This window comes from Heliangelus exortis, chromosome 30 (genome assembly GCF_036169615.1).
Source record: "Heliangelus exortis chromosome 30, bHelExo1.hap1, whole genome shotgun sequence".
Taxonomy (NCBI): domain Eukaryota; kingdom Metazoa; phylum Chordata; class Aves; order Apodiformes; family Trochilidae; genus Heliangelus; species Heliangelus exortis.
This window is the reverse complement of record NC_092451.1, coordinates 3979241-3999254: the sequence shown is the minus strand read 5'-3', so window position 1 is coordinate 3999254 and position 20014 is coordinate 3979241. Positions and strand designations below refer to the sequence as shown.

The 20014-nt window shown below is 54.1% G+C and overlaps 1 protein-coding gene across 2 annotated transcripts in view; it reads right to left on the bottom strand.

The window, feature by feature from the left end:
* Positions 1–402: 402 nt before the first annotated feature.
* LOC139788831 (hexokinase-2) overlaps positions 403–20014 on the bottom strand; it is a 35514-nt gene continuing 15902 nt past the window's right edge. For both annotated transcript variants that reach the window (XM_071729060.1, XM_071729061.1), the window contains exons 3-18: positions 14910–15058; positions 14061–14180; positions 12574–12669; positions 12355–12454; positions 11789–11972; positions 11062–11217; positions 10693–10926; positions 10094–10398; positions 9464–9612; positions 8598–8717; positions 7919–8014; positions 7326–7425; positions 7008–7191; positions 6613–6768; positions 5699–5932; positions 403–4822 (exon numbers count right to left, since the gene is read on the bottom strand). In XM_071729060.1, the coding sequence (XP_071585161.1) occupies positions 4678–4822; positions 5699–5932; positions 6613–6768; positions 7008–7191; positions 7326–7425; positions 7919–8014; positions 8598–8717; positions 9464–9612; positions 10094–10398; positions 10693–10926; positions 11062–11217; positions 11789–11972; positions 12355–12454; positions 12574–12669; positions 14061–14180; positions 14910–15058 (2528 nt within the window). In that variant the 3' untranslated portion in view covers positions 403–4677. The remainder of the gene's footprint in view (positions 4823–5698; positions 5933–6612; positions 6769–7007; positions 7192–7325; positions 7426–7918; positions 8015–8597; positions 8718–9463; positions 9613–10093; positions 10399–10692; positions 10927–11061; positions 11218–11788; positions 11973–12354; positions 12455–12573; positions 12670–14060; positions 14181–14909; positions 15059–20014) is intronic.

Here is a 20014-nt window from a genome sequence, read left to right as displayed (position 1 = left end):
GGGTTTTATGTAATACCAGGGTTGAAACCTAAGCTTTGGGGGGGGGGGGTTGAGCTGCCACAGGCTCCTGCTTTGTGCTGAGGGCTTAGCACCTCCTGTTCAGGTCCTGATTTGCCCTTGTGCCCTCCCCAGCCCCAGATCACCCTGGACAATCCTGGGCACATCTGCCCCTGCTGCTGGGGAACCCCCACCCTGCTTGTGGAGGGACTGTGGGTGCAAAGAAGCAAATCCCTTCCCAGCTTGGGGCCTTCTTCCCAGTGGGCAGAAGTTGGGGATTTGGGAGGGGGCAGCGGTGCTCATGCCCTTCCTCTAAGGGCTGGCTCAGGAGTGGCTCAGTGCAGGAGTGAAGGGAGCACAGAAACCCAAACACATCACAACTTACCCCAGAAAATGTGTGGTTGGTTTGATTTTTGTTTTTTTTTTTCTCTCTTTTTATTTGTCACTGACTGGGAGCAGCAATGGTGGCGAAGGGGAGCTGAGAAGTACAACACCACACTCAGGGAAAAACGGTATGAAAAGTACAAAAATAAGGAAGCCTATATATAATATCATTGCAGTCAATTACTAAAAATAAATATTGTAAACACAAAATAACAACACCAGGTGAATTTACAGTCACTCGTTTCTGCTAGCAGCTGAACAGTCTTTGGCTTTATTGAACTCCCCCTGCCCCGCACGGAGCCAACACCCCCACGAAGATGCATTTTCTTGGCTTCCTGACTTGTCAGGGCTGTCACAAGGTAAATAATCTGACCCTTTCTTACTCCAGTTTACCAGGAATCACCTCTTTTGCCTTCAGTGACCACTTCCCTATCAGAGCAAGCAAAATGACCTCTCAAATAAAGGTATTTATCTGCTGGGAGGAGATTGTGGTGAAGAGGGGACCAAGGCTCCCCCCATTCCAGTTTGTTTTGTTGCTGTCTTGTTCCTCACATGGGGACTTGTGGGGTTTGTCACTGTTACACTTGTCCTCACTCCCAGGCTCTGGACCTTTTCACCCTCTTATCTCTGTCAGATAGCCTGGGCACGTTTGGATTGCCTGATAAGGCACCAGCTATCTCTGGTCAGACTCCCTCTGAGCTGCTTCCAAGCCAGAGGTCTGTGCCTCTCAGATGCTCCTCATACATCTTGGGTGAGTGAATGTCATCCTTCTCCCAAGAAAGGAAGAGGCAAATTTCTTGAGGCTCAATAATTTGCTACTTGTATATATATACATATATATATATATATGTTTATTTATTTTCTTAAATATTTAACAATAATTTTTTTCCAAAGTACCAACAAGGAGAGAATCTGCAGGGAAGAAAAGGGCAGTGTAGCAGTTGACACAGAGGAAGCTCCTGTTCTCCTGCTGCCTGTGTGGCCAGAGAACATGCCAGCACAGCACCAGGAGCCCAAAGAAAATGCATCCTAATGGGGACCAGCAAGCAAACCAAAAGCCATCCTAAACCCACAGAGCAGCTCTTCTTACTGCAGGAAAGAGGCAGACTGGGCAACTCGAGTTGATCAGCCTGTCCATCTCTCCTTACACAAAAAAATTTGATCTTCCCTTCATATGAATTGGTAACAACTGAGTCTTCCCTTCTTCATTTTAAACACATTCACATAACATCCCCTGGCACCCTTCTGGTGTGAGGTTACAGTCCCCCTGAAGTCACAACCAGACTGTACAGCAAACATCTCTGGTGCTCATCCCCTTTGAGACAAAAAGGAGCACAAACTTCTCAAAGTGTCTCATAAGAAAAACCTGTTTTATGGCCATGGGCACCTCTGTGCTCACAGGTTACCTCGGGTTCTTGGAACACTTCAAGTATTGCTTTTTTTAACCAGGAACATTTCAGACCCTGCTGCATTCTGAGGCAAAGCAAAGGGGAAACAAAAGCTGACAAGGGAGCCTGGGGGACATCCAGGGGGACATCCACCTGAGCAAGCCCAGCCAAAAACCCTCCCTGACCCTACAAAAAGTGGAGATCCATACCCTTGAGCTTCAGCACGTGTCTCCCTGCCTCTGCCAGCCCTGCAGAGCTGCTGCTCCCTCGGCCCAGATGCTCTGGGACAGACCCAAAGCAGCTGTAGCTCCAGCTCATTCTGCCTCTCCTTCCTCTGTTCCAGGAGAGCAGAAATTCCCCACCACCCCACCAGCTCAGGGCTCATCCTTCCTGACACTGCCAGGTTACAGCCTGTCCTTTGCTGCACAGAAGGGCAAAGGGAGCAAGGTTCTCCTGCTCTGCCCATCCCACCTAACTGGGTACTTAACTACCCAGGTTTTCTCACCCTTTTTGTTGCCCTCTCCCAACACTTTGCTGCATGGGAGCCTGAATCAGCTACAAAACCAGGGCTGCCCCACAGTCCCAATCTTTCCTACTCCCCCCCCTCCCCCAAAAAATAAACCTACAGTTGTAGAAAATGTAGCTCAGTACCTGATGACAACACTACATATTTCAAAAGGGGTACAGCTGGATAAGAATTTGAAATGCAGCCATTAATGCAGCCTGCTGCACCATGCAGCAGGTAAAAACATTTCTGCTTTCATCTGGCAGCAGGCAAAACTCTGGACTCAGGAAAGAAGCACACACAGCTGCTTGGTACCCTGCTAGAGGATTTCCACAGCATCTTGCAGAAATTTATTTCACATCTTCTGGAAACTTCCACTAAACTTGGTTTCTTACATCATTTCTATACACAGTCAGATTTTATTTGTTATAATTGTCTTGAGGCTTATAAAAAAATAAGCATCTAAAATGCCCAAAGAGTAATTTTTGCTTTAAAATTGTGCTACTGAACTTGACCCCCAATGTAGAAGAGAGACTTTTGGTAAGAGGTTACCCCAAGCAGTATAAAAATATACGTAAAAATAGACAAAAACTCTATCCTCCAAACTGAAGGTCTGTTCATGGGAATTATTAATTATTCTTTTCTTTTGTACATCACTGGAATTTCATAATCTTCTGCTAAATATTTACAGAAACACCCCCACCTCTACACCTCTGCTCTCTCAGGCAGAGAACTGCAGCCTTCCTTTCGCCCACGGGGCTTTTCTGGTGGCCAAAAATTTAAATTGCTGCTTTCCCTCCTGGCACAGGGGCAGACACCTCGCCAGCAGCCCTGAGGATGCCAAATGGAGAGGAGGTGACACCAATTCTTGCTGCTAAATATCAGGGACCCAGGTGAGCAGCTCGTGCAGCATCAGCACTCAAACACTGAGTGGTTGTTGGGGCTGGGATGTGGAGCCCTGCAGAGCCCTGGGCTGTGTCCCCACAGGGGTGTGACACAGGCTGGGGAGGGCACTGGGAGAAAATAAAAACCTCTCCTTAGGTTAAAACCAGCCTAATTCTGAAAGCTCCCCGGGCAGCACATCCTTGGCTCCCTGGTGGCAAATGCAGAACACCCAAACCTCTTGCCACAACTCTTCTCAGGAATCTGGGTCTCTTTCTCCAGTCTACCCCAAGAAAATTTTAAATTAAAAAAACAAAAAACAAACAAAAAAAAAACAACCACAAGAAAAAAAAAAAATACTCCGTACTGATCTGAAGTGACGTTAAAAGGTGAAATCAAAACTAAGCAAAATAACCCCCCCAAGACTATGTACATAAAAAGACACAAGATCTCTTGAAACATAAATATTACAGTGTATAAATCTGTCACCTAAAAGGCTGAAGACACAGAACAATTTCACAGACAAAAAGCAAACCAAACTCACCACACCAAAGTGTAGACACAGGGCCACGACTTTTTTCTTTTTTTTTTTTTTTTTGGGGGGTAGGGTGGGGTTTGTATTTGCAGGGAAGAGCCTGACCCGTCTGGGTGGTGGTTCCTTGTTATCCTCACATGCACCAGGGATGGGTGCCAGTGGTTTCCAGGGGTGTCACACAACCCTACAGGACTACACTCTATTTTAGGGTGCGTGTGAGAGGCTGGGAAATGGGATTAGACCCTGAGTCCCCAATTATTTCCAGGCACGTGCTCTGCTGGAGTGGTTGGGGGAGCAGGAGCACCCCCAGCTTGGCTCCAGCAGTTCTTTTTGTACTGCTCACCACCAGAGATACTTGGTATCTCCCAGTGCAGACTCGGTTGATGTTCTGCACCCTGTGCTTTAAGAGTTACCATGACTTTCATGGAAATAATACAGCCTTGATCAGGGTAAAAGACTAATGGAGGTCTTTAGCCCAATCTTCAAGAGGTTTGCTTCCTACAGCACAGACAAACGCTAGGACACCCAACATACATAAATAGGTACCAGTTAATGGTAAAGTGACAAATGCAGTGTCTCAGTTCTAGCAATTCTGGTTTTTCTCTGCTGTTAAGGGAAGGTATGAGAGTGGTTAAGGAGAGGTGGGGAGGAGAGCTGGTGTTTGAGGGAGGCTGTGAGTTGGAGCAGGCCCAGCTCTAACTGGAAATGTAGGTAGACAGCCAAAAGACACTTCTAGCTTTACTCGAGAGGTGGTTTTATGGCATGCATGAAAACTCCTAAGACAGCTCTTTAAACACTAAGCACACAGCATCTCCAGTCCCACTGGTGGTGGTGTCTCAAGAGAACAAGTAAAGCTACGAGTCTGCTGCAAGGGGAGGCCGTGTGTGTGTGTGTGTGTGTGTGTGTGTGTGTGTGTACCGAGGGGAACTGGGTGGGAAATGTCCTGTTTTTTTCTGACAGGGCTCTCCTGGGCAGAGCTCCCCCTCCTACCGCTGCCCTGCCTCCCGGATCCTGCACGCCACCGCCGTGATCAGCGCCGCGCCCTTCCCACTCCCGTCCTCCGACTGCAGGAAGGTGACTTCACACTTGGGAGACAGCTCCCTGACGGTCTCCTGCATGATGGTGGAGAAGCTGCAGGGCAGAGGAAGGAGAAAGGATGAGCTGGTTGAGCTCGCTGTGGTAGGGAGGAAGGTGCCAGCCCCGCAAACCACGCCAGGTGGGAGCCCGTGGAAAGCCAAAGTCTCCCGTGCTTCAGCATCACAGAATCCATCATAGAAAGGGCTGGGCTGGGTTGGAAGGGGCCCTAAAGCTCATCTAATGCCACCCCCTGCATGGGCAGAGACCCCTCCCACAGCCCAGGGGGCTCCAAGTCCCATCCAACCTTCAACACCTCCAGGGATGGGGCAGCCACAGCTTCTGGGGGCAACCTGGGCCAGGGGAAAGAATTTTTGTCCTAATGTCTAACCTAGCTTCACAGTTAGCAAAACACTCCTGCTCTCCTCCCACTCAGGACCAAATCCAGCCACTTCTCTAGTCCCACCAAACCCTGAGAGCACTCATCAACCTCACTAAGCCTGACCAGCTCACCTGGGGTGGGCCCCTGAGCCGTGTCTAAGCTCAGCCTTGTGCCTTTAGTCCCTGCCTGGGCAATGCTGTCCTTGGCTGTGGACCTTCTTGATCCAGATCATGGCCTGATTCCCTGGGTTAGACCTTCCTGATGAGCTGGACTCCTGGTTGAACCTGGTCTCTCTCTGGGTCAGCCTGGTCTCAGGGTACTGTGGGGCTGGGTTCTGGCTGGTGTGAGGTCCCTATCTTGCTGCCCCATCCTTTAGGGAGCAGCTGGTCCTTGCTGAGCCTTGACAGAGTTCAGCTCAGTGAGCTACTGCCAGCCCTTGAGACCCTAAAATCCCTCTACCCCTGAAGTTTCCACATTGCCTCTTACTGAACACCCCATCTCCCCAAGATGGGCAGAGACCCCAGCAGGAGCCTCCTTGGAGAGGAACTCACTGGGGGTGCAGCTTGTAGAGGGTCCCATCCACGCCGACCGTCACCTTCAGGAAGTCCAAGCCCCGGTTCTCCCGGATCTTGTCCACCACAGCTGCCATGCCAGCCCCACAGAGCTGAGCTGCCCTCCGGGCCACCACCGTGCACACCTCTTTCACAATGATGCTGTCATCACACGTGGTCTCCAGACCCAGGTGCTGGAGGATGGAGCGGACCTGGAGCAGGGCCAGGCGGTCACTGGGGAGCACAGGAGGCAGGGTTAGGAGATGGAGCAGCTCAGTGGGGCTTCCTTTTAGGTTATCTACACCCTGCAGAGCCCAGGGCCCCACGGCTTGGGTGACACAGCCTGGAGGGACTGGAAATCCCTCTGACCTCAGCTTTCAGACCTGGCTGTGGCTCTGTGTAGTGAAATGAGGCAACCAGGTGCCACTGATTGCCAGGCAGTGGGCATCAGCTTGTGTTAAGCCCACCTGTGCCTGATTAGGGCAGGCCCCAGCTGCGCATGAGCAGGATTAGGGGGCCAATAAAAGGTGGGCTTAACACAAGCTCATTCCCACTGCCTGGCAATTAGTGGCACCTGGATGCATCATTTCACTACAGCTCTGCTGTCACATCCTAATCACCAGGGCTATTTCAGGACAAAGCCATCAACTGGGACCGTAACACCTGTTTGACCTGTGTCCCCTCTCTGTTCAGGGCAGAAGACAGAGGCTTTTGTGTTGCCAACCCAACCTTTTCCTTGCCTCTCAACACCAGAGCTGCCAGAACATGGATTTTGCTGACTTACCAGCACTGCACCACCCTGTGTCATCCTGGCTCCAGACTGAGCTCGTGGGACTTCCCCCCCACCCTGGGAACGCTTTCTCCAAACTACATCTTGCAGCTGTAAGGTGCTCACCCCACCTGTGGGACCTCACCTTTCAATCTGGGACAGGAACTTGGTCTCAAAGATCCCTCTGGTCTTCAGCCTCTCTGAGATCCGTCCCCGGAAGAGCAGCCCCCGCTTGGTGAAGTCCATCAGGATGTTTCGGACGATCTCCCCCAGGTACATCCCACTGATCATCTTCTCAAACCTGGGAAAGAGAGAGCAAGGCTGCACACCAGGGAAAGAGGAGGCATTGAGGCTGGATCCCAGCTCTGCCCCTGACACAACCCCTGGAGCAAGCCCAGCAGCACAGTCCCCCCCGTGGGCAGGGGACAAGGGACACAGGAGGGGTGGGTTGCAAAGCCAGATTCTGCTGATGGGGCAGCACTGAACTGGACACACAGCCTTTAAAGATGCCCCTTCCCAGCCCCCAGAGTCACCACACACCTTTGCTTCCCAGGGTTGAGGGACAGCTCATCCACCACCACATCAAACTCTGTCCGGATATCATCCAGGCACCCGTTGTCACCAAACGCTCCCCACTCCATGTTGACACACATCCTGCCCTCCTCCCCTTCCACCAGCTCCACGTTCTTCATCTCCTCCATGTAGCAGGCGTTGCTGCCCGTGCCTGCAGAGAGAGACAGGAGCACCTTTCAGTGGGGGGGAGCTGGAGGAGCACCCACGTGGGAGATAAATCCCTCAGCCAGGAGAAGCCCTGGTGGGTGGCTCAGAGGAAGCCCACAGAAAGGTTTCAGTGCTCACCAACTATCAGCCCAACCTCACAGTATGGATCTTCGTAGCCACAGGTCATCATGGTGCCAACTGTGTCATTGACCACTGCCACCACGTCCAGGTCAAATTCCTGCAGAGGGATGGGATTGCCTGGGTTATTCCTGGAGGACACAGCTTGCTACATCTGCTCCCACCACCAGGAAAAGATCCCTCTGCTGGGTCATGGAAGTCCTCCAGGCACCCGGGGGACCTCCACGTGTCTGGGGGTGGATGTTCAAACCTCAGCACACCTCTAGCAAGACCCAACTGCAGAGGAGCTGGGCCAGCCCTCCCAGAACCCCCCCCGGGCAGGAGCTCGGGGTGGTCTGCACTGGGCAAACGGGTCAGGTGTCTCCTGAGCTCACGGTGAGACAAGTCCGCTCCAACCCTGGCCAAAAGCCAGCTCTGTGCTCCAGGGTCTGAAAATCCAGACTCTAGTGATGACTCAGGGTGGATGTTAAACTTCAGACACTCAGCCTGGTACTCAGCCCATTAATTTGCTTTACAGGCCAATTAAGGATGCCAGAGACAGCATGGGATGGGGAGCAGGCAGGCAGCTTCTCAGCAGCCAGGTGGACTCTCACCTCTCTCCTGTGAATGGCCTCCTTCAGCAGGCTCACCACATCTTCCCCTTCACACCCGGTCGCCTTGAAACCTTTTGTCCATTTCAGGAGAATCCCCTGTTGTGAGAATGCCCCATGGTGAAACATCAGGCAGGGCAGGAGGGACAGGAACCCCACCTCCAGCTCTTGGTCCCCAGCACAGGGAGGGCAGATCCTCACACCTGGAGCTCCTCAAGGAGGTTTTCTCCAGAGCTCAAGGGATCTTTGAGGCAGCAAAGGGGCTTTCCAGAACCATAGAATGTCAGGGGCTGGAAGGGACTTCCAGAGATCCCCCAGTCCAACCCCAGCAGGATCCTCCAGGGCAGGACACACAGAACACATCCAGGGGTTTGGAAAGGCTCCAGAGAAGGAGACTCCAGAACCTCTCTGGACAGCCTGGCCCAGGGCTCTCTCACCCTCACAGCCAAGAAGTTTCTCCCCATGTTGAGGTGGAACTTCCCCTGTTCCAGCTCAGACTTTCCTTGTCCTGTTTCTGGGCACCACAGAAGTATCAGCAGCTCCAGCTCCTGCCTCCCCCCTCTCTGGGGTCTCCACCTGACCCACCCCATTCCTTGATGCTGGAATGGGAATTCCCAGTGTTCTTTGGCTCCTCAGCCAGCTCTGGGTACAAGACATGGGTGGTACCAGGTGGGTTGGTTACCTCATCCAGGTTGGTCTGCTGGCAGGGGAAGGAGAAGGTGAATCCGAGTGGGAGCGATACCCCCTTCATTCCCATGTATTCCAGGAAGTCAGAAATGCAGTGGACAATGTGGTCAAAGAGCTGGGTGTGCAAAGCCAAAGGGAGAAGTCACCATCACAGCAAGATGCTCAGCTGGGTGCCTGCCTGACCCACTGGAGATGCTGATCCATTCCCAAGCCAACAAGGGCTTGGAACAGACCATGATGCTGCTGAGCTGCACTGTGTGAGGTGAGGAAGCCTAAAAAACCTCTTTTATCCTCTTCCCCACCAACAATGAGGGCTTATCCCTGTGATACCTGCACCCAGAAGGGATGGAGGTGACCATCTTCCCCAGGGTGACACAGGAATCCCATCCCTCTGCAAGGGATCCCCATCTGCTAGAAACCCTCCCAGTCTCCAAGCACTGTAAACATTTTGTAAAGAGTTTGTAAAACTCTTTCCACCTACAAATCAGACTCTGGAGACATCTCTTCCTGCTTGTGTTGTGGTTTCTCTCTCTGGGAAGTGGGGATCTTTCCAGATCTACCCTGGTGGAGTGGGTGGGATTGGGGGAGATTCAGTGATGTCTGGGAAGAACACGATTTCTAACCTAAGAACCAGTCTCAAGTTTCCTGAAGGACACTTGAAGCTGCAAGAGCCTTGAGGGGAACTCCCTGCTCTGAGGACTTCTCCACCAGCCCTCTCCAGACCTGGCTTTGCACCCTGGAAAGCAGAGCAAGGCAAAACCAGCGCCTGTGGTCAGGCAGCACCACTCCCTGCCACTTCTGCTGCCACCCCAGGGAAGATGTCCCTCCCAGCTTTCCACCTCCGGCTGCCACCCTCCTCACCTCCTCTCCTGTTCCCTGCATGATATCCACAGGGATGGAGTAGATCTTGTTGTGCATCTCCACCCCACGCCTCATCCCGTTCCTCACGCGCACCAGCAGCACCCGGAAATTGGTACCTCCAAGGTCCAGGGCGAGGAAATCTCCTTTTTCTGAAAGCCAGGAGAGAATTGTTAGGAGAGAGATCCCACCCAGGGGGCCCTCCCGAACGTTGCCCTCTTCCTGGGAGAGGACCAGAACCCAAGATGTGGCTGGAACTGGGGAACAGTGCATGCAGGTAGGAAGGTGATGGAGAGGTTTGCTCCAGAGCTGGGGAAATCAGAAAGCTTCAAGCCAAGGGGCAGGAGCACACCCAAACCATCAACAGAACCTGGGAGCACAACCCACAGTGGTGGTGAGAAGTGACAGTGACAGCCAAGCTTTGTGTTCAGTCAGGTGCAGAACGTCCCGGAGGCTCGGCTGCTTTTCCCAGTATCATACTGGAAGTTCCAAAGCTTTGTGCCACTCCCACCACAAAGAGACCACAGCAAGAAGGTCCCAGCCCTTCCCTAAGCACCGCAGATGTTGGGAGCAGTGATGGTGGCTCCTTGCCCTCCTCAGGACACACGTGAGCTTCTCCACATGGTACCTCACCTGTCCCATCTGGAGTTGAGCACACGTAGGTGGGCAGCATTTTCACTGTGGCCTCTGAGTGCGTCTCCTTGCCCAGCCCCTTCTCCATCTCGATCCTCATCCTTTGCTTCACCTCCAGGAGCTGCTCGTGGCTCAGCTTCAGAGCCTCCAAAGTCTTCTGCCGTGCCTTGTGCTGGGCAGCCAGCCTGTAGGCCACTGCTGTCACCATGGCTGCCCCCTTGCCACTGCCATCCTCTGACCTGACGAAACGGATCTCGCAGTCCGGCAGCAGCTTCCTCACCGTCTTGTGGAGGCGCCGAGCGAAGCTGTGGAGGAGAAAAGAGGGACCTGAGCACCCCACCATGGGTGATGTGACCCTCTGGGGTTATAAAGAACCCAAGCTCCTTGGGGATCCCAACAGAGGTGCCCAAGGAAATGTTTGGCAAGGAGCTGTGGAGGAGAAAAGAGGGACCTGAGCACCCAAGGTCAGAGGTGCCCAAGGGAATGTTTGGAGATGCTCCTCTTGTGCCGAACTTTATCCCCCGCTGGCAGGGACAGATTTGTCCTCTCTGCCCCTCTCTGCCCCTCTCTGCCCCTCTCTGCCACCCTCAAGGACTCACTGTGGGTGCTTCTTGTAGACAGAGCCATCGACACCCACGGTGGAGCGCAGCCTCTCCACCCCTTTGTTCTCCTTGATGCGGCGCAGGACGGCAGCCAGGGTGGCCCCGCAGAGGTTTGCTGAGCGGGTGGAAACGATCTGGCAGATGCGGTGCGTGGCCACGCAGTCCTCGTGAGAGGGCTCCAGGCCCAGCTTGCTGAGGATCTCGTGGGCTTTCTGCAGCCCTTCCTTCTCCCTGCGCAGAGGAGAGCAAAGATGGATTCGTGCCTGGGAGTTCAGCTTTGTCCACCTGAGCTGGGGACTCTTTTCCCCCAGCACAGATGTCCAGAGATGGGCTGGGATCCCAGGAAACCATCCAAACCCTACTTACTTCTCAATAGCAGAGACGTATCTGGTCTCAAAGTGTCCAGTAGTGAGCAGGTCTGGTGTGAGCTTTCCTTCAAACAAGAGCCCTTCCTTGGTCATCTTCACCAGGATGAGCCTGACCAGCTCTCCCATGTACATCCCGCTGATCATCTTCTCAAATCTGCCAACAGTGGAAGCACAAGATGCCTTTGTTCAGCTGGGTGTGCTCTCAGGTGGCCACAGGTTGACCTTAGGAATATTTGGCACTCTTCCAGGCCCCAATACAATCTAGATAATCTCTTCCCACAGTAGCTTATCCTATCATTTAGAAAATAAAGCCACGTGGACATAACCCTCATCCCGTAAGGGGAATTCGTGGTGACCTGGAAGGGGTCTGTTGGTGTGAGGAGACACCACCCCATCCCCCCAAATCCCACCAGTGGGGAATGGGAGATCTGTAGGACTTGGATGTGGACATTAGGTGGAGGTGTTTGCCTTGACCAGGGACAGAAAGAGAAATCAACATGAAGTGAAAGCCTGGGGAGGGAAGGGGGAGCTGAGGGGTCGGGTGGGACCTACCAACCCCTGTTTGTGATACAGCCCCATTTGCATAGGTGCAGCTGGAGCAGCAGAGGACAGGGTGACCCAGTTAACTAGGACGACCTCTTGGGCCTCACCCCCACCAGCACAACGAGAGGACAGACAATGCAGAGCAAACCCCGAGCCTGAGCCCAAGCCAAGAATCTGCTCACAATTGTTTGCCAGGGTTGAGCGAGCCCATGTCTATCTCGCGGTCGAACTCGGTCCGGATGTCGTTGAGGACCCCGTCGTCCCCAAAGGCCCCCCACTCCATGTTGATGCACATCCGACCTTCATCCCCTTCCACCAGGTCAATGTGCCTCATCTCCTCCATGTAACAGGCATTGGTACCAGTACCTGAACCAAGGAAGGAGACGTGGTGAGACAGGGCCCTGCCTTCAGTCCTCATCATTAGCAGCAGCCAAATGCACCACAGGAAGCAAAGATAAAGCAACCCAAACATTTCTTTTTCCCCAAAGAACCCTGAAACCTTCAAGAGCGTGAAGGTGGTGAGGCACTGGAATCTGTGGACACTCCTTGCCTGGAAGCATTCAGGGCCAGGCTGGATGGGGCTCTGAGCACCCTGGGCTGGTGGGAGGGGTCCCTGCCCACACAGGGGGCTTGGAACTGGATGAGCTTTAAGGTCCCTTCCAACTAGAACCATTCTATGGTTCTGTGATAAGAACTCTGGAGATCATGGCAAGATGGACCCCAACTCTCCCCGTTTGCTGCAGCTTACCAACAATGAGGCCAATTTCACAGTTGTGATCATCATAGCCACAGGTCATCATCGTCCCCACGGTGTCATTCACCACAGCCACGATGTCAATGTCAAAGTCCTGAGATGGTGGAGAGGAGAAAGACTGAGCCAACGTGGCCAAAACCAAACGGAAACATCTCTGGTGTCCCTTTCCCAGGGATCTGTGCACCTCCATCCCACCACCCCACCACCTCTTACCCCTCTTTTCTTGATGGATTTGCGCAGCAAGGACACCACATCTCTCCCCTCCACACTGCTGACTTTGAACCCTTTTGTCCACGTCACGAGGATGCTCTGGGGAGAAACAACCAGAAGGAACGCTGGGAGGATGGACCCACGGGTGCAAGGCAAGGGCTGGAGGGACAGCCAGGTGGGTCCCTGTCCCTTATCAGCTCTCCAGCTGCACTATCAGCAGCCGTTTCCGCGTCTCCGGGCAGATCAGGTTTATGGCCCTGAAATAACTCACGAGTGGCTCCGTGTTCCTCCTGGCAGGAGGGAGGAGGATGTGGTGGCCCTTGAGTGGGTTTTATGGAGCCCCGGAGCAAAACCTGTTCCCAAGCCTATGGGGGGGTCTCACACCCCCCTGAGGCTGTGTCCCCATCCAGCAGAGCCACCACAGCCCCCTGGCCAGAGCCTGCTGAGCCCTGGGAGAAGGGAAAGGACTCAGCTGCCTTTGTAATCTCCAGCCCCGATGCCTTAGGGGAGCAAAAACCTTACAGACAGGGAAACTGAGGCACGGAGAGAAGCGACCCAGACAAGGTCAGCAGGGACAGACACTTCCTCTCCACACTTCTTTATTTTAAGGTTTGTTTGGCTGTGGGTTTTTTTTCCTTTCCCAGCCCTGGCTGCTGCCCCGAGGAAAGCGTTAAAATCTCCTTCCTCATTACTTCTGCTGAGTCGCTCAGGCAGGAGCAGAGAGAGCGTGGGGAGGAGGAGGAGGAGGAGGAGGAGGACGTGCGGGGTGGCCAGCACACCATGGAGCCGTCCTCCTTTCCCATCCCGGGTGAGATAAGGGCAAAGAAAGCACCAATCCCCCCCCGCCAGGAGCACGAGCTCGCCCGCAGTGGTGGGGGGCAGGAGAAGGGCCACGTGCCCAGCCCCAGCTCTGCCTCCCAGGGCCTCCCTATCCCAAGAGAGGTCAGAGACACCCAGCAGGGAGCTGGAGCAGCTGAGTGGAGCTGACAGCCATCAATTCCTGACTGCCCAGAGGAGCAGCTGAGTGGAGCTGACAGCCATTGATTCCTGACTCCCTCCCTGCACTGCCTGCGTGGTGGGGACGGGATGCTCCATGGAAGGGATGTGGTGTTCCATGGAGGGAATGTGATATTCCATGGAGGGGATGTTGTACTCCATGGAGGGGATGTGATATTCCATGGAGGGGATGTGATATTCCATGGAGGGGATGTTGTACTCCATGAAGGGGATGTGATATTCCATGGAGGGGATGTGGTGCTCAGCACGTCCATGGAGCTGCTCCTTCAGAGGGGAGGCAGCTGCTCACCGTGCAGAGCAGAACCATGGAGCAAGCACCAGGTGAAAATCCACCCCTGAGATCACCCATCAGCACTGAGACCTTACCCACCACCTAATTAATGAGCCTAATTAAAAGTACAACCAGCTGTATGCAATGTACCTGCCCCCCCTGCATCCCCCAGCCCTCCCCAGGAAGAGAGACCCTCCCTCACCTCATCCAGCTTGGTCTGGTAACAGGGGAAGGAGAAGGTGAACCCAAGGGGGAGTTTCTTGTCTTTGATTTTCAGCTTCTCCATGAAGTTGGACAAGCACTCGGCAATGTGGTCAAAGAGCTGAAAAAAAAGAAATAGAAAAAAAAAAAAAAAACAAAAAAAACCAAGAGTTTAACCTGGGGCAGAGGAGGCTGAGGGGAGACCTTGTGGCTCTCTGCAACCCCCTGAGAGGAGGTTGGAGCCAGGGGGGGTCGGGCTCTGCTCCCAAGGAACAAGGGATGGGCCAAGAGGAACTTTGGGCACAACTCAAGTGGTGCCAGGGGAGGTTTAGGTTGGAGCTGGGGAAGAATTTCTCCCTGGAAAGGGTTGTCAGGGCCTGGCCCAGGCTGCCCAGGGCAGGGCTGGAGTCCCCATCATCCCTGGAGGGGTTTCAGAGAAACCCCTGGGGATGTGGGGATGAGGGACATGGGGTGGGGGGGCCTGGGTAGTGCTGGGATGGGCTGTAGGATCTCCCAGGGCTTTTCCAACCAAAACCATCCCATGGATGATCCCTCAACCAGTTTCCCTGACCAAGACAATGCACCAGAGCCTGCTCAAGGGACTGGTGGTCTGTCACCCCCATGACACCTCCATTTCCTCACCCATCATGGCTGTGGCATCAGGAATTACCAGCTCCAGGCAAAGGATCTACCCAGATCCTGCTGGGTGAGGCAGGGAGAGGGCTCTGACCCCCCCTCCACACCTCAGGACCAGAAGAACATCCCCACTATGGGTGATTTCCCCCATGGAGAGGAGGGTCTGCAGCTGGGGGGCTGCCCAGGAGAGCTGGGAAGGAAGGGGGGAACCCACCTGCACCCCACTGCCTCGCATCAGCTCCTCAGGGATGGCGTAGATCTGATTCTCCATCTCCACCTTCTGCAGGCCATTGTCAGACACCTTCACCCTCAGCACACGGAAATTGGTGCCACCAAGGTCCAGTGCCAAGAAGTCCCCGTCCTCTGCAGGAGCCCAGAGGAGAAAAACCATTAACTCACAGCCCTGGGGCAGAGAGGACGTAGCCAGACACCTCACAGATGAGGGCAAGGTGATTATAATATAATATAATATAATATAATATAATATAATATAATATGCATCATGATATATATCATAATATCTATAATATATAATAATACTTTTATTATTTTTCATAATTTATTAGTATGTTTTATAAATTTTTTTGTGCTTGATCAGAACTGTGGCTGTACCTCCTGCCCCTCCTCTGCATCCCCGGCACCCTAAGGGGTCAAACCCAACATCTTTGGGGTGTCTTCTGATGCCCTTGGGTGGGGTGTGCAGAGGGGGTCGCTGAGCCAGGGGGACAAATCCCACCCCCCCCATCCAACCATGCAGGGGAGCAGAGCTCCAGCTCCATCAGGAAGAAGGAGAAGCTGTTCCTCACCCTCTTGGTGCAGGGTGCTCACAAAAGCTCCTTAATCCCCCAGCCCAAGGGATTCAAACCCTGTTTGCCCATTCACAGAGTCACAAATTCTGAGTGTTTGGGGTTGGAAGGGACCTGGAGTAGGGTTTTGAGTATCTGCAGAGGAGGAGACTCCACAACCTCCCTGGGCAGCCTGGGCCAGTGTTTTCTCACCCTGACCATTGCTGGAATGCTGGAATTTGGGTGAACATTTGATAGATGGGGAAAAAAAAAACAGCCCCTGCTGCAACCCGTCCCCTGCCCCAGGAATCCTGCAGACTCCTGGCTCGTGGCAAAGCCAAGGAGAGAGCCAGGGGGAGCAGAAAAAAACCCAACAAACAAAAAAGCTGTTGGGGACAACTTTGAGAAAGGATTTTTTCCCCTTTTTTAGGCATTTGTCCCTTGGGCTTGGCCAGGAGGAGCCCCAGGTCCCGCTGCCCCCCAAGACCCCAGCCCAGGCAGTTTCCACCTCCCGTTTGTTCAGGCCCCAAGGCTTTTCCCTGAATTTCCCCCTGAATTGGGGAAAAGCGCCAGGCTGGCTGTTTTCAGTCCCCAATGTGGGGAGAGGGCTGGGGGAAAGGCTCTCTCAGCACTGTTGGGTTTCTGAATGCAGTGAATGTGCTGTGCTGGCTCCCCCGGGCAGATTACGGCTCCCGGGGGCCGCATTGTGCCCAGCGGTGCTCGCACAAAGGGGCCACAGTTGAAACAAAAAAAAAAAAAGTGTGGTTTATTAGTATTCAAATGACACCAGGCCAGCCAGCATCTCCAGTGACTCCAGCTGAAAAGGCAGCTCCCCAGCCAAGCCTGCCGGGCATCCCTCTGTCCTGGAGTCCTTCCTGGGCATCACCCTCCCAGGGCTCGGGGATAGGGATGGGGAGAGGCTTTGTAGAGCTGAAAAAGGGCATTAAAAACCACCCTCCTGCTCCCAGGGAATGAGATGAAGGAATAAGAAGGGCTCAGAGGTCTTGAGGAAGCTCCAACAGCCTTGCTGCTCAGGATGGTGAACAGGGGGGACACGGAGCAAGGGGGGAACTGTGTCACCCCAAAGGGTCAGAGCATCACCCCGGGGGTGACACCTGGAGTATTGTGTCCAGTTCTGGGGTCCCCAACAGCAGAAAGACACAGAGCTCCTGGAGGGAGTCCAGAGGAGGACAAAAAAAATGATGTAAGGGCTGGAACACCTCTGGAGCCAGGCTGAGAGTTGGGGGTGTTGAGGCTGGAGAAGAGAAGGGAGCAAGGGGGAGACCTTAGAGCACCTTCCAGTGCCTGAAGGGGCTCCAGGAAAGGTGGGGAGGGACTTGGGACAAGGGCCTGGAGGGATGGGATGAGGGGGAAGGGTTTGAACTGGCAGAGGGGAGACTGAGATTGGACATGAGGGAGAAATTCTTTGGTGCTGAGCCCCTGGTTGCCCAGGTTGCCCCATCCCTGGAGGTGTTGAAGGTTGGATGGGGCTTGGAGCACCCCAATGCTCTGCACATCATCCTTCCTCAGACAGCCCCTTGGCACCACTCTGAGTGAGGAGCAGAGAAAGAGCCACCCCTGGTCAGTGCTGGAGAGCAGCAGAGGAGCTGCCCAAGCCCTGGAGCAGATCAGATCCTGGATATTAATTTCTCCTCCTCGCCATGCTCCCGCTTTGACCCCTTGCAGGGCTGAGGTTTAAACCAGTTTGGCAGCTGCCTTTGCAGTCTGTCTGCCAGCCACAGGCATGCCTTGGCCACGGCCCCCTTCCATGGGTGCTGAAAATGCACCAGGAAAACCCCCAGCAAAGCTCCTGGCCCTCCAAATGTTTGCAGTCACCCCACCCAGGGGATGGCACCTTGGCAGAGCTGGGCTGGGGAGGTGCTGGCTTTGTGCTTTGTCCCAAACAGGGGCCAGGCCATGCTCCTGCTTCCCCTCCAGGGGCACAGATGCTGTTCTGCTTGCTGGCAGAGCATGGAAAATCCCTCAAGGGGCTGATAAAGATGCCAGGGCTGGGGATGCTGCAGCCAGGAGGGTCACAGGTTGCTCAGCTCCTCGGAGATAATGCAGGGAACACATCAGGAACAGACATCTCCCACCTCCCTCTCCCCCTGCCCCAAAAAGGCCAAGCAGCAGGGGACAGGGCTGTCCTCCTTATCTGGGATTTTGGCTGCACCAGCCCTGCAAGGCTTTACCACCCACCCTAACCAGAACCAGAACCCCCCCACCAGCCTCCAGGAGAGGTACCAGGGGTTGGAGAGGCAGCTGCTGAGGTTGAGGGGTGGATTCAAGGCTTTGTAGGAGGAAAAAGGCAAAAGGAAAAAAAGGCAAAAGGAAAAAAAGCAGCAGAACTCTCCCTTGGCACACGCTGAAGTAATCTGAGCAGGGGATGGGCTGCACCATCTGGTACCAGGTCTGGGTCCTGCCTTTGATTAGGGCCCTGGTTGGGTGATAAGGTTGGAGCCCCAATGCTGAGCTCACAAACCAAACAGCCAGAGCAAACACCCAGCTCTGATTCCCAAGGTTGGTTTAATCTGAAGCAAACCACCTCGGGGTGCCTGCTGGGTGCTTGTACACAGTGCCTGGAGGAAGGCATGGGGCATGGGGCCAAGCAGGTGAGGAGCTCTGGTGTCCCCAGAAACACAGCCCTGGCCAGGCTGGGGGACAACTGCCTGAACCCAGCACAGAATCACACAGACTGGGCTGGGCTGGAGGGACCTTAAAGGTTGGAAGGACCTTGGGCAGGGACCCCTCCCCCAGCCCAGGGTGCTCCAAGCCCCATCCAACCTTCAGCACTGCCAGGGATGGGGCAGCCACAGCTCCCCTGGGCAATGGGGTTTCAGTGTCTCCCCACCCTCACAGCAAAGAATTTCCCCTTAAGATCCAACACCTAACATCTTGGAGGTAGGTGGGGCCCTCCAGGCTTCCACCTCAAACTTCAAGGTTTCCCTCCCATTTTGTAGGAGTCCTCCATTCAACCAGCATCAGAATAATAGCAACAACAGAAGAGGAAAGCTGGAGCAGGTCCAGGCTCTTCCCCCACTCCATCCCCACCTGCAGGTGCCCTTGCCAGCCTTTCCCTGCCTCTTCCCACCAAGCTGAGAGGATTCAAGCAGCTTTAGGGAGTAGAAAAACCCCGGAGCTCACATCAGCATCTCCACTGAATTAGTGCTGGAGAGCAGCACAGGGGCTTAGGCTGGATTGGGCATGAAACAGTGGCTTCAGCTCCAGGATTAACCTGGTGCTTTGGTTCAGACAGAATTGGCTCCTGCAAAGAGCAATTCCCAGAGCCAGAGGGGTCCTGCAGCCACCCCCAGGGCTGCTCCTTGCTGGGCTGGGCAGTAAATGGTTGGGTGAGGGGCTCTGCCCATGGAAACAGCATTTTCCTTAAAGCCTTTCCAGGCCATAGCACTGTGGAATCGTTAAGGTTGGAAAAGATCCCTAAGAGCATCAAGCCCAACCTTCAAGCCAACACCAGCCAACTAAACCATGTCCTCAGGTGCTACAGCCACAGATTTGTTGAAGCCCTCCAGGATGGTGACTTCACTCAGGCCCACGTGAGCTTGGCCCAAGTTTCCTTGGCCAGGCAGCTGGAAACGGAGCCCACTGGCTAAGGAAAGGAACCATCCTTTGAGTTTCCAGGGATCTGACCACCAAAATCCTGCTGCATCCTCCTGAAAAGCCCAGGCCATGGTTATCAGCTGCTGGGGCTTATCAGAGGATGTACCTAAAGATCTGTGTGTCAACATCAGGAGGCAGGAGGGAACAGGATAATGCTGGCAAAGAAAGGAAAGGTGCAAGGAGAAAGGTGGATTTGCACCGAGCAAGCAGAGCCCTGGTGTGGAGTCATTGCAGCCCCAAGGAAAAAAAAACAAAAAAGCTCCTCTGGGATCCATCCTCCCAACCCAGGATGCACAATGGGAGTTTGGGTGGATGCTGGAGCTCAGCAAAGAGAGGAAAGTGGCTTCAGAATCAGAATCCCCCCTCTCATCCCATTGCACTGGAGAGGTGGGGAGATGAGGAGCTGGGTCTGGGCTTTGACCTCAACCTGCAGATGTGACCCTGTGTGTCCATAAGCACTTCCTAGACAGGGAATAATCCCAAAACAGAGAGAGCCTGGGCTGGAGCAAGGAGGGAGGGGGTAAGGAGGGGTTGAAAAGGGGTTAGGAAGGGCAGGGATGCTCTGGAGGAGGAAGGTGTGGAGCCCTGCAGAGCTGCTCTCAGGCAGGAGGCAGCTGCAGGTGGGAGCAGGACATGGAGCTTGGCCAACTCTGGACTTTGCCCAGAAGCTTCATAAAAAGCAGAATAAAAAAGGATCCCCCCTGGGATGTTGGGCTCTTCCCCTGCCATGGTCACCTTTGGAAGTGTTGTGCTGGCACCCCATGCACCCACATTTTCACTGAGCCCTGGCCCAGGCTGCCCAGGGGGGTTGTGGAGACATTCAGAACCCAGCAGGATGTGTCCCTGTGTCCCTCTGGAGGTGACCCTGCCCTGGCAGGGGGTTGGGCTCAATGATCCCAAGGTGCCTTCCAACCCC